The following is a 12,012-nucleotide window of genomic DNA, read 5'->3' as shown; positions in this document are numbered from 1 at the left end:
GTCTTTTCATGTGGACTCTGGTGAGGCTGGTGAATTTATCTAGTTCTGGTGAGCTTACTCTCCTTGGTACGATGTATCGATGATGAGTGTAAGGTGGAACCGAGACACGAAGGGTTTAAGATCCCGACGTGACAATGCATTGTGATGGTGATTGTAGGCGAGGTGGCTGTCGGCGGAGCTTTATATATTATTTGCTGCTTAGAAGCACTTGCGGTGGACGATTCCGGGACCGGATTCATCGTACTCTTGTTTGGAGATCCACATCTGTTGGAAGGTGGACAGAGAGGCGAGGATGGAACCTCCGATCCATACGGAGTATTTCCTTTCAGGTGGAGCGATGATCTTGATCTTGATGGTTGATGGGGCGAGGGCGGTGATTTCTTTCTGCATACGGTCAGCAATACCTGGGTACATGGTGGTACCTCCGGAGAGGACGGTGTTGGCGTACAAGTCCTTACGGATGTCGACGTCACACTTCATGATGGAGTTGTAGACGGTCTCGTGGATACCGCAAGATTCCATACCCAAGAAGGAAGGTTGGAACAGGGCTTCGGGACAACGGAATCTTTCGTTTCCGATGGTGATGACTTGACCGTCGGGAAGCTCGTAGCTCTTCTCGAGTGAGGTGGAGGCTGCGGCGGTGGCCATTTCCTGTTCAAAGTCCAGGGCGACGTAACAGAGTTTTTCCTTGATGTCACGGACAATTTCCCGCTCAGCGGTGGTGGTGAAGGAGTATCCTCTCTCGGTGAGGATCTTCATGAGGTAGTCGGTCAAGTCGCGACCAGCCAAGTCCAAACGAAGGATGGCATGGGGTAGAGCGTAACCTTCGTAGATTGGTACTGTGTGTGAGACACCATCACCAGAGTCCAATACAATACCAGTGGTACGACCAGATGCGTACAATGAAAGAACGGCCTGGATGGCGACGTACATGGCCGGGCTGTTGAAGGTTTCAAACATGATCTGGGTCATCTTTTCACGGTTGGCCTTTGGGTTGAGTGGAGCCTCAGTGAGAAGAACTGGGTGCTCTTCTGGGGCAACACGGAGTTCATTGTAGAAAGTGTGATGCCAGATCTTCTCCATATCATCCCAGTTGGTGATGATACCGTGTTCTATCGGATATTTCAAAGTAAGAATACCTCTCTTGCTCTGAGCTTCATCACCAACGTACGAGTCTTTTTGACCCATACCCACCATCACACCCTATTAATTAAATAAAAGTTTCTCAATTAAACTCAATTCCACTAAATAAAATTAAGCTTTTATTAATAATAAAAAAAAAAATAATATTTTAATTACCTGATGTCTTGGGCGACCAACAATGCTGGGGAATACAGCTCGTGGAGCATCATCTCCAGCGAAGCCAGCTTTGCACATACCGGATCCATTGTCCACAACGAGCGCCGCAACATCATCATCACACATCTTGATAGGTTTTTATAAAAACTTTTTCTGCAAAATAAAAAAACAAATTAGCCCAGTCACTTATTCAACTGCCACTCGACGAGAACTGCAGAATAAAACGAGTTTAAATCAACAATCATCCACTTCACACTTCTTAACATTTAAAAAATCCTCTCAATCATCAGCCATCCTCACTCTCACTCCCAATAATTATCAGCACAATCAACAAATTGAATCCAACAACGAAAGATGACTGCACAAGAATAAAATAATAGTAGCACCTCACGTTTAAATTCAATTAATTAAAACAAAATGATAATTTACAAAATAGCATTTACTCTGAACATGCAACAAAGGAAATAGTAATAGTCCGTACCGTGAGCGAAATTAAAATATATCGGCGACGCGCTGAAGGCGTTCGTCTTCCAAGGGACCAAGAAACGAGTGTCGTTCTAGCAGCAGTGTGGGATCCCTTTATCCATATCGGTCCGAGCCAAAAATAGTTATCCGCCCCTTACATGGATATCTACCGGTGTACACTCTCGCTTCGTCGTCGCCGCCACCCGTACCGTCCGCGTACGCATTAGTAGTCATGGTCCTTACACATTAGTTCGCCCTAAGAGAGCGTCAAGCGTTCGACGAGCGACGTCGACGGCACCTCGTCGGCGACGCCCCCCGAACCCAAATAAGGCGCCCGCTACCCCACTCTATCTCTGCTCTCAACACTCCCAGACAACAACAGCAACACCAGCAAACCAACACATCTCCATCCGCAGCATCTCTCCTTCTCTCCTGCTTGCTCAGAAACCCTCCGCATCTTTTTACTCGAGTCTAAACCAAGCTCCGGCGAATTAAGCTCCTTCTCCCTCTTCATCAGACACTGAACCTCACCGATTTCCCATCGCGAATAGAAACCCAAAAGCTGCTTCAGCCTCTATAAGATTTTACTCCTCATTATTTAGTTTTCTTGCTTGCGTTCCATACCGACTGTCATCTATGTGCTCACTCATCATTTACTTCATTCATCATAATTATCATTATTGTTTAATCAGCAATTACTACTCATAGTACGCAATCTTATCAGCAATTGAAAGATTACTGCAGTTTGGAACGCAAGAAAAAAATCTATAAACTAAAATTAACTTATTTAGATAGACATAAATTTAGTGTACGAATAAAATAGTCATGATATTTTAATTTTCACGACACATGGAGACGCACAAAGTTGAGGTACGTGTACGTGTGGACTCACTGGAATTCCCTCGCTGAGCTCCGACACATCTGGAGACTGAAGCTGCCGTTGCTGGTGAGGACCGAGACTGGGACTTGAGAATGATGGGACACCCCACGAAGAAATACGAGGAGAATAACGACCCGAGCACATGGTAAATGCCACTGGCACTGTGTGTGACCCTTATAAACTCTCAAACCCCCATGTTCATGACAAAAGTATGCCTGCTTAGCCGGACAAAAAATTATTGTTACTAATAATTTTTTCATGTTTATTCTCAACCTCGCCGTAGCCTGGATGAGTCAGTTTTAGAAAATTTGGTATTAATATTTATGTTGGTTGATTTTTAAATTTACGTGTTGGTTTTAGTACTTAATTGATAAGAAGAATAAATCTTTTGGTTGATAACCGACCGTGCAAATTTAAATATATACATATAAATATATTAGACTGAGTAGTAGTTAATTAAAATAAGAGCTTATGTAATTAGCTGGGCTTTGAAAGAACAGAAAAATGCACGACGATTATGTAACCAAAAGTCAAATTCCTGAGTAAATAATTGAATATTTTAGAAAAAGACGATGGCTTGGTCGACAAGTTGATTAACGGCGAAATCGTATGAATTTCCGATAATTGCTGAAATGAAAATAAATGTGTGATGCATGTGTAGGTACTTAATTAAACTTAATTAGATGGTATGAATGTAGGGATCCGAAATGAATTGTGAATTGAACGTCTGTAAAATATAAGACAGTATTTATTGCATAAGATGTTGACTTATGTATATACAAAAGATGATATTTGTGCTCGAATGACAGCAATCGCCACGGGACTGGCTAAATACCTAAAGTAATGAACCATCCTGATATAAATGTGACGAAGCGATATACGGTAATACGCGCTATTATTTCATTGTAATAGTAATAATAATAATAGTAATAATTTAATTTTAATTTTAATGATAAAAATTTTTGAGATAAACATCTTAGAAGCACTTGCGGTGGACAATTCCGGGACCGGATTCGTCGTATTCTTGTTTTGAGATCCACATCTGTTGGAAGGTGGACAGAGAGGCGAGGATGGAACCTCCGATCCATACGGAGTATTTCCTTTCAGGTGGAGCGATGATCTTGATCTTGATTGTTGATGGGGCGAGGGCGGTGATTTCTTTCTGCATACGGTCAGCAATACCTGGGTACATGGTGGTACCTCCGGAGAGGACGTTGTTGGCGTACAAGTCCTTACGGATATCGACGTCACACTTCATGATGGAGTTGTAGACAGTTTCGTGGATACCGCAAGATTCCATACCCAAGAAGGAAGGTTGGAACAGGGCCTCGGGACAACGGAATCTTTCGTTTCCGATGGTGATGACTTGACCGTCGGGAAGCTCGTAGCTCTTCTCGAGTGAGGTGGAGGCTGCGGCGGTGGCCATTTCCTGTTCAAAGTCCAGGGCGACGTAGCAGAGTTTTTCCTTGATGTCACGGACAATTTCCCGCTCAGCGGTGGTGGTGAAGGAGTATCCTCTCTCGGTGAGGATCTTCATGAGGTAGTCGGTCAAGTCACGACCAGCCAAGTCCAAACGGAGGATGGCATGGGGTAGAGCGTAACCTTCGTAGATTGGTACTGTGTGTGAGACACCATCACCAGAGTCCAATACAATACCAGTGGTACGACCAGAAGCGTACAATGAAAGAACAGCCTGGATGGCGACGTACATGGCTGGGCTGTTGAAGGTTTCAAACATGATCTGGGTCATCTTTTCACGGTTGGCCTTTGGGTTGAGTGGAGCCTCAGTGAGAAGAACTGGGTGCTCTTCTGGGGCAACACGGAGTTCATTGTAGAAAGTGTGATGCCAGATCTTCTCCATATCATCCCAGTTAGTGATGATTCCGTGCTCAATGGGGTATTTCAAGGTAAGAATACCTCTCTTGCTCTGAGCCTCGTCACCAACGTATGAGTCTTTCTGTCCCATACCGACCATCACTCCCTGATGTCTTGGGCGACCAACAATGCTGGGGAAGACAGCTCGTGGAGCGTCATCTCCAGCAAAACCGGCCTTGCACATACCGGATCCATTGTCTACAACCAAAGCTGCTACTTCGTCGTCACACATCTTGATGCTTTTTTGTATTTAAATTCTGCCAAAAGAGAAAAAAAAACAAACTAAATTAGCTCGAAGCATTTTGCATATTGTATAGATATATATGTACACAATGTATTACACAACTCTCAGTTGTCAAACAATAATAATTAATTAAAATAAATTTCGCGTCATTTGTTACAGATGAACCGAAGAATTGACCCAGTTGCCTATAAACCGTAAGTCGCCGATGGCAAGGAGTGGCCGCTACGCGTGCAATCCTATTTTAGGTGAGCGTGATCTATGTTTAGCCGAAGCGCGGACGCTCCCTATAAGTTCAAGCAGCGGAGATTATGAACCCCTCCGACGCCTCTCTACTCTCGCAAGCACCAAACGTCGCGGCAGTACTCTCTATATACACATACTACTCCTTATAATGGGTTCGCGTGCCAAAATTATGCTTCTGCAAAACGATCAAGAGATTCCCAATCCGGCCAAAGACCCTCCGCCCAACTCTACTACGACTTCGTCTGACTCAACTTGTATTTTTTCGGTTATTACTCATAACTCGTCGCACCATTTCATCTCCAACTTCCTCTCTATTTTATACTACTTCCAACTATTTGTTTACTTTCAGAACTCGTTCCGCGAATCAGCTCTTCCCGACCATCAACTAATCAACCCCGCGAAATAATTCAAATAAAATTACTATTCAAATTTTTAATCACTCGACTCACAACCGGATTCGCGTTGCCAAAAATAAAATTCAAAATTCTTCACAACAGTCGCGTAATTATTTGTTTATTTTCGATAATCGAATCGAATTAATTTTGACTTTCTTCAATAAATCAAAAACGATCAATCAATCCCGAGTAAATTCGAGTTGAAATTAAATTGAAGTTTAAAAAAAAATGTAAATATGAAAAACTAAATTAATAATTCCAGAAAAAATACATACCGTGCACAGAACAGAGTGTGGTGGCGTCTGTGGTGAAGAGCGTCGCGACGTCCAATATATGCTCTCGTCCAGACGCCCCCGCATTTCCGTACATCAAAATTTACTCGACAGGCACGAAAAAGGCGTGTATCGCGATGCGTTGCGAGGCTTTCCGAACTAGGCGACCCCATCCTCCACTGGATTATCCAACTTCTTTATTTTTCATCATCAACTGCACCTACGCAACGCTTTCTCCACAGAGCTTTTCTTATCTCCATAACGTAACATCGACACTCAATCCACAATCTCTATTTTTAATTATCGTCATTCAAAATAATTAAACTTCGAAATTTTAAAAATCATCGCACCATCGTCTTGCTCAATCGCTTCCCAAACTTCTCCAACCCCAATTCCAATCTCTAAAAGTATTAATACCAATAATGATAATAATAATTATTACTACACAGAAAGAAAGGATTTCTTGGCGTAAGAAATATTTTGCATTATGAATTGAAGACAGAAATTTTATTAGGACTAGAAAAAATTTGTCGACTCAACAAATTTTATGATTCTGCAGTCAGAAGGCAATTAGCAGTTTTCGGATTTTTTTTTTCGAAAAATAATTTTCAAGAAAAAAAAACTAAAAATATGCACATGTAAAAAATTTAAAAGACTACAAGTGAAATTTTTTTAAATATTTTTTTTTTTATAATTTATCGTTTTTTAAGAAATCCAAAAATTATTAAACGTCGGCTAACTTTAAGGTCATAATTTTTTTTCGATCCTGAAGTTAGCAGACAATTAAAAATTTTTGGATTTTTTTTAGGACAATTAAATTTGAAGAAAAAAAAAAACTAAAAATATGCACATGTAGAAAATTTAAAAGACTACAAGTGCAATTTTTTAAAATATTTTTTTTTTATAATTTACCGCTTCTAAAAAAATCCAAAAATTATTAGACGTCGGCTAACTTTAAGATCATAATTTTTTTACGATCCTGAAGTTAGCAGGCAATTAAAAGTATTTGGATTTTTTTTAGGACAATTAAATTTGAAGAAAAAAAAACTAAAAATATGCACATGTAGAAAATTTAAAAAACTATAACCGCAATTTTTTTTAATATTTTTTTTTTTATAATTTACTGTTTCTAAAAAAATCCAAAAATTATTAAACGTCGGCTAACTTTAAGATCATAATTTTTTTACGATCCTGAAGTTAGCAGACAATTAAAAATTTTTTGATTTTTTTTAGGACAATTAAATTTGAAGAAAAAAAAAACTAAAAATATGCACATGTAGAAAATTTAAAAAACTATAGCCGCAATTTTTTTAAATAATTTTTTTTTATAATTTACCGTTTCTAAAAAAATCCAAAAATTATTAGACGTCGGCTAACTTTGCGATCATAATTTTTTTGCGCTCCAATAAATTTTGTTTTTCAATTTATGGTGCAAAAATTTTCTTGGAACAAGTAAAAATTTATTGCGCCAAGAAATAATTATTTTCTGTCTATTATTATTAATTATTATTATTAATATTTCTAATGCATAAAATAATTGCCGCAATAAAATTAAAATTCCATCCATTATTTTATCTCACGACATTAAATCAATCATCACCGATGATAAAACATCATCTGCAAGTCAAACCAATTATGAAGTAATTTTATTATGAAACAAGGTGAGTTACTAATTAAAGATTTGTTTAAATTTTCAGCGCCAAACAATTGCGCAATTTTAAATCTCCAATAAATTTTATTATTCATAATTCTTAAATAATTTGCACATTCATACAAAGAATAATGACAATAAAAAATATAACTATTTAACTATTTGTCATTAATCATTTTTTATCCTCACTCAAAACTCTCATGCACACATCATGTGTACATACATACACATATATTTAAATTTACAATGTCTATAAATATATTGGAAAAAAAAGTATGCAAAGTAGTCGGCATGTATGTGCGTATGAATCAACCAGAGGAGGCTCTGCGCACACAACCTCTAGAAGAGGTAAAGACAACAACGTGGTGATATATGTAAACAACGGGCAAGGTCGGACAGGTAGGCAGACGTCACAACAGAGTAAAGTTATTTTAACTTGATGGCTCTCGTTTTATTTGAAACAGTACAGAGCAGCATCTCCTGTCAGTAGATCTCTCCATACCGAGTCATACTCGGTGCTCGATCTGTACCACGGGCTTTCATCCCCACCTCTTATTCACAAGATTATTATAGTCCCAATTACTAGTATATCTATATTATAATTATATATATAATTATTATTATTGTTGTTATTTTTATTGGCATCAGAATGTAAGAGGTGGAAATTTGTTGCATTTAATAAAATACTCGAGCATATAAATAATAACATGTAACATCTTTATTAATTATTTGACACATTTCAAATTTTTAAATTCAATTAAAAATATTTTTACGGTTTTTTTTAGGAATTTTTAATGCATTCGAAGTAGGGGAGAAAAAATAAATATTTTTGGTATGACCTAGTTTGAGGTATAATTAGAATTATTTTTCGTAATCAATGAATTGGTGGGAAAAGGCTGGTAGAGGAAGAAGGAAAATAAATAGTGGGCTGAGATTTAAAGATTTCCAAAAATAAAAATTCTTGAGGATACTTTTGTGGATGGGAGAGCCGAAAATTACAAAATGTGGAGTAAAATAAAAATAGTTTTTATGTTGTAGAGGTGGGAGTTGTGGGAAGAGGCTACAGGGCGAAAAAAGATGCCGATGATATAATTTAGATGTATATTTGGCTGGCGAATAAGTTGACATTATATAATAATAATAATAATAATAATTATAGTAATAATAATAATAATGATAATAATTATGTAATATAATGTATAGTATTTACAAAATAAATAATATTTTATTGTAGATATACATAAATATAATAGTAATATTAATATAATAATAATATTATAGTTTAGTAATTGTTGTACAGAGTAGATGGTGGTTTTAAATAAATAATTTAATTATAAGAGTCGGTGTTGCTCGAGTATTGTATTCCAAGTTATCGACGAAGAACAGGTGGAAGTGTCTTGCGTTACAGATAAGAAGCGCCGCGGTGCCAGAAAACGGAGAGACTGACGATGCACCGTTGGAATGTTTTAAAAGTGGATGATGTCTTGATCGCTTGGGTTGACCCAGGTGAGCCGTTTCGTTCTGCTTAAGGGTTACGAAATATGTCCCGGATTCCTGGGCACCTGTTGCTGGTGAGCGATCATCTGGGTGGACGTCCGTGTTTAGTTTTTCGGGAGGGTTCCAAGGGTGCAGAGTCAGGTGGGTGAGAACGGGTTCTGGTACCGCGCTGTAGACGAAAAACTCAGGCTTCTGTTCGGCGTCCTCGATTTAAATGTCCGTGTACTCGCCCTTCAAATACTGTGTGTTGTGGAGGTCGTTCGGGCCCGATGCTCGCTGTGGTGCGCGGAGCATGAAACGCATGAGAACGAGCGACACGGAGACAAGGCTAAGAAGGTATTCTGCGAACGTGTTTGCTGGCAATACGATGACTCGTGATGGTGAGATGATATCTTTATGATTGTACGTGGGCTTACGCATGGGACGTTGACATTGGACGAATTGTAATGTACTGACAATGCCATCGGGCGATTGTACATTAGTAAAACATAACTGTCCGCAGGCCCGATGGATTGATGAGATGGTAATATTATTGTAATGCTTAGAAGCACTTGCGGTGGACGATTCCGGGACCGGATTCGTCGTATTCTTGTTTTGAGATCCACATCTGTTGGAAGGTGGACAGAGAGGCGAGGATGGAACCTCCGATCCATACGGAGTATTTCCTTTCAGGTGGAGCGATGATCTTGATCTTGATGGTTGATGGGGCGAGGGCGGTGATTTCTTTCTGCATACGGTCAGCGATACCTGGGTACATGGTGGTACCTCCGGAGAGGACGTTGTTGGCGTACAAGTCTTTACGGATGTCGACGTCACACTTCATGATGGAGTTGTAGACAGTTTCGTGGATACCGCAAGATTCCATACCCAAGAAGGAAGGTTGGAACAGGGCTTCGGGACAACGGAATCTTTCGTTTCCGATGGTGATGACTTGACCGTCGGGAAGCTCGTAGCTCTTCTCGAGTGAGGTGGAGGCTGCGGCGGTGGCCATTTCCTGTTCAAAGTCCAGGGCGACGTAGCAGAGTTTTTCCTTGATGTCACGGACAATTTCCCGCTCAGCGGTGGTGGTGAAGGAGTATCCTCTCTCGGTGAGGATCTTCATGAGGTAGTCGGTCAAGTCACGACCAGCCAAGTCCAAACGGAGGATGGCATGGGGTAGAGCGTAACCTTCGTAGATTGGTACTGTGTGTGAGACACCATCACCAGAGTCCAATACAATACCAGTGGTACGACCAGAAGCGTACAATGAAAGAACGGCCTGGATGGCGACGTACATGGCTGGGCTGTTGAAGGTTTCAAACATGATCTGGGTCATCTTTTCACGGTTGGCCTTTGGGTTGAGTGGAGCCTCAGTGAGAAGAACTGGGTGCTCTTCTGGGGCAACACGGAGTTCATTGTAGAAAGTGTGATGCCAGATCTTCTCCATGTCATCCCAGTTGGTGATGATTCCGTGCTCAATGGGGTATTTCAAGGTAAGGATACCTCTCTTGCTCTGAGCTTCGTCACCAACGTATGAGTCTTTCTGTCCCATACCGACCATCACTCCCTGATGTCTTGGGCGACCAACAATGCTGGGGAAGACAGCTCGTGGAGCGTCATCTCCAGCAAAACCGGCCTTGCACATACCGGATCCATTGTCTACGACCAAAGCAGCTACATCATCGTCACACATCTTGAAGCTTTTTTATTAAATCTGCAATTATAAAAAACAACAATAATTAATATCTTTCACCATGAAAAACTTTTATCTACTCTATTCAATTTTCAATCCCCAGTTCTAAAAAATTTTATTTTCTCCCATAATTTACTTTTCTAATCAATTAAAAAGATGTCTACTAAAATTCCACAAGTAATTTGAAAAATAATCTCTAATTCACAAATATCTCCTTCACTCAATTTAATTTCCACTAGTTTACACTATTTCCAATCTCCATCACTACAAAACTCAAATAATCTCCATCACCTTCAACTCAATAGACTTCAATTTATAAATTTCCCATTAAATAATCCAATAGCAATCCAAAGCTCGACATTAACTACTTAATTTAAAATAAAATCATAATTATAAATTAAAAAAAAAAAATAAAATAATAATAATCTAGCAGTAAAAGACGATAGATTTCGGAGTACTAACCGTGAGTAACAGGGGTAGTGAACAAACTCGCGTCTGAGATGCGGATGAGCTCTGGAAGCTCCGACACCCGCAGATATATCGTAGGTGGGTCTCGTGCTGGCGTTACCGAAGATGGGCACGACGAGTCTCCAGGGGTGGCCACCGTCTGCCCACGCAGCTCCAACCCACGCCCAGTAGCGCAAAAAGCTCGAAAATATTACATTAGTAGTGCATTCGTACTGACGGCAAGTTGTTGTTAGTTTTCTCAGTCCGTCTTTGGACGGCCCTGCCGCTGTCTTCAGCCTCTTCATCTTCACCTCTGCTCTCTCCCTCTCCGTCTTTCTCTCGCCATCATATCTATTTTGTTGATTGAAAGTTATGCACATCCCACCCTCATTTCTCGTTATAATTAGCCCAGAAATACTTTCCTACATTTAATTATTTAATTATTATTTTACCTCCTCCCCCTCCCATCGTCTCCTATTTCCTGTCAGTTTTACTCCCGACATCTCATTACATCCGCCGACAATTATAAATTTCGGTTTAATTATCGACGAAAAAAAATGACTTATTTATAAATTCCCTTGGTATTTATTTATTTATCAGACTTATATTTAAGCAAACATATTCATGACTAAATAAGTCGAGGGCTTGGATTAATTTTGTCTTGAACGAGATATTTATGCCGCCTCCGAAGATTAAACATCTGCCTGCTTCCAACTCATGATATCTTCCACGTGTTAAAAGAATAAATTAACTACTGTAGGTCGTAATAGATCTTCATATCGAACATCAATCATCTAATCTATAAAAAATATCAATATCACTATTGTAATCACAATATATCTCATATTTTTTTGAATCTAAGAATTTACTTAGATAAATAAAGACTTTGTTCTCGATATGAAATCAATGTAATCTTTGTATTATTAGCCGAGTCGAGTACTAAAATAAAATGTCATAATTATGTATATATAAATATATGTATATATATGCTCTAAAAAATAACCGGTTTACTTTTTTCATTTTTTTTAACATTTAAAAAATATTTTGAACTGCAACCGGTTTAAAATCCTAT

General features: G+C 39.2%; 3 protein-coding genes and 1 long non-coding RNA gene across 4 annotated transcripts; 1 reads left to right on the top strand and 3 right to left on the bottom strand.

Annotated features, from left to right (window-relative positions):
- Window positions 1–38: 38 nt before the first annotated feature.
- Window positions 39–1,937, bottom strand: LOC130676279 (actin, muscle). Its single transcript, XM_057482418.1, has 3 exons — window positions 1,781–1,937; window positions 1,300–1,452; window positions 39–1,203 (listed from the first exon to the last, which is right to left on the bottom strand). Exons 2-3 carry the CDS (start codon window positions 1,423–1,425, stop codon window positions 199–201), a joined length of 1,131 nt encoding a protein of 376 aa, XP_057338401.1. The 5' UTR covers window positions 1,426–1,452; window positions 1,781–1,937; the 3' UTR covers window positions 39–198.
- Window positions 1,938–3,374: 1,437 nt separating this feature from the next.
- On the bottom strand, window positions 3,375–5,815 carry LOC130676280 (actin, clone 205-like). Its single transcript, XM_057482420.1, has 2 exons — window positions 5,677–5,815; window positions 3,375–4,776 (listed from the first exon to the last, which is right to left on the bottom strand). The coding sequence occupies exon 2, from the start codon at window positions 4,749–4,751 to the stop codon at window positions 3,621–3,623; it is 1,131 nt and encodes a 376-aa protein (XP_057338403.1). The 5' UTR covers window positions 4,752–4,776; window positions 5,677–5,815; the 3' UTR covers window positions 3,375–3,620.
- Window positions 5,816–7,209: 1,394 nt separating this feature from the next.
- On the top strand, window positions 7,210–9,681 carry LOC130675273 (uncharacterized). Its single transcript, XR_008991262.1, has 2 exons — window positions 7,210–7,723; window positions 7,789–9,681. It is a non-coding gene; the product is annotated as an uncharacterized LOC130675273 (long non-coding RNA).
- On the bottom strand, window positions 9,216–11,111 carry LOC130675272 (actin, muscle-like). Its single transcript, XM_057480823.1, has 2 exons — window positions 10,956–11,111; window positions 9,216–10,514 (listed from the first exon to the last, which is right to left on the bottom strand). Exon 2 carries the CDS (start codon window positions 10,491–10,493, stop codon window positions 9,363–9,365), a length of 1,131 nt encoding a protein of 376 aa, XP_057336806.1. The 5' UTR covers window positions 10,494–10,514; window positions 10,956–11,111; the 3' UTR covers window positions 9,216–9,362.
- Between the last annotated feature and the right edge of the window lie 901 nt (window positions 11,112–12,012).

This window comes from Microplitis mediator, chromosome 10, assembly GCF_029852145.1.
Source record: "Microplitis mediator isolate UGA2020A chromosome 10, iyMicMedi2.1, whole genome shotgun sequence".
In the NCBI taxonomy this organism is placed as follows: domain Eukaryota; kingdom Metazoa; phylum Arthropoda; class Insecta; order Hymenoptera; family Braconidae; genus Microplitis; species Microplitis mediator.
The sequence above is the reverse complement of the archived record's forward strand: the minus strand, read 5'-3'. Positions and strand labels throughout refer to the sequence as shown.

Bases quoted from the DNA above. Each gene is read 5' to 3' on its own strand.
- LOC130676279 (XM_057482418.1), bottom strand. From the start codon at position 1,425: ATGTGTGATGATGATGTTGCGGCGCTCGTTGTGGACAATGGATCCGGT. The intron at 1,204-1,299 runs GTAATTAAAATA...TTTAATTAATAG, and splicing joins TTGGTCGCCCAAGACATCAG to GGTGTGATGGTGGGTATGGG.
- LOC130676280 (XM_057482420.1), bottom strand. From the start codon at position 4,751: ATGTGTGACGACGAAGTAGCAGCTTTGGTTGTAGACAATGGATCCGGT.
- LOC130675272 (XM_057480823.1), bottom strand. From the start codon at position 10,493: ATGTGTGACGATGATGTAGCTGCTTTGGTCGTAGACAATGGATCCGGT.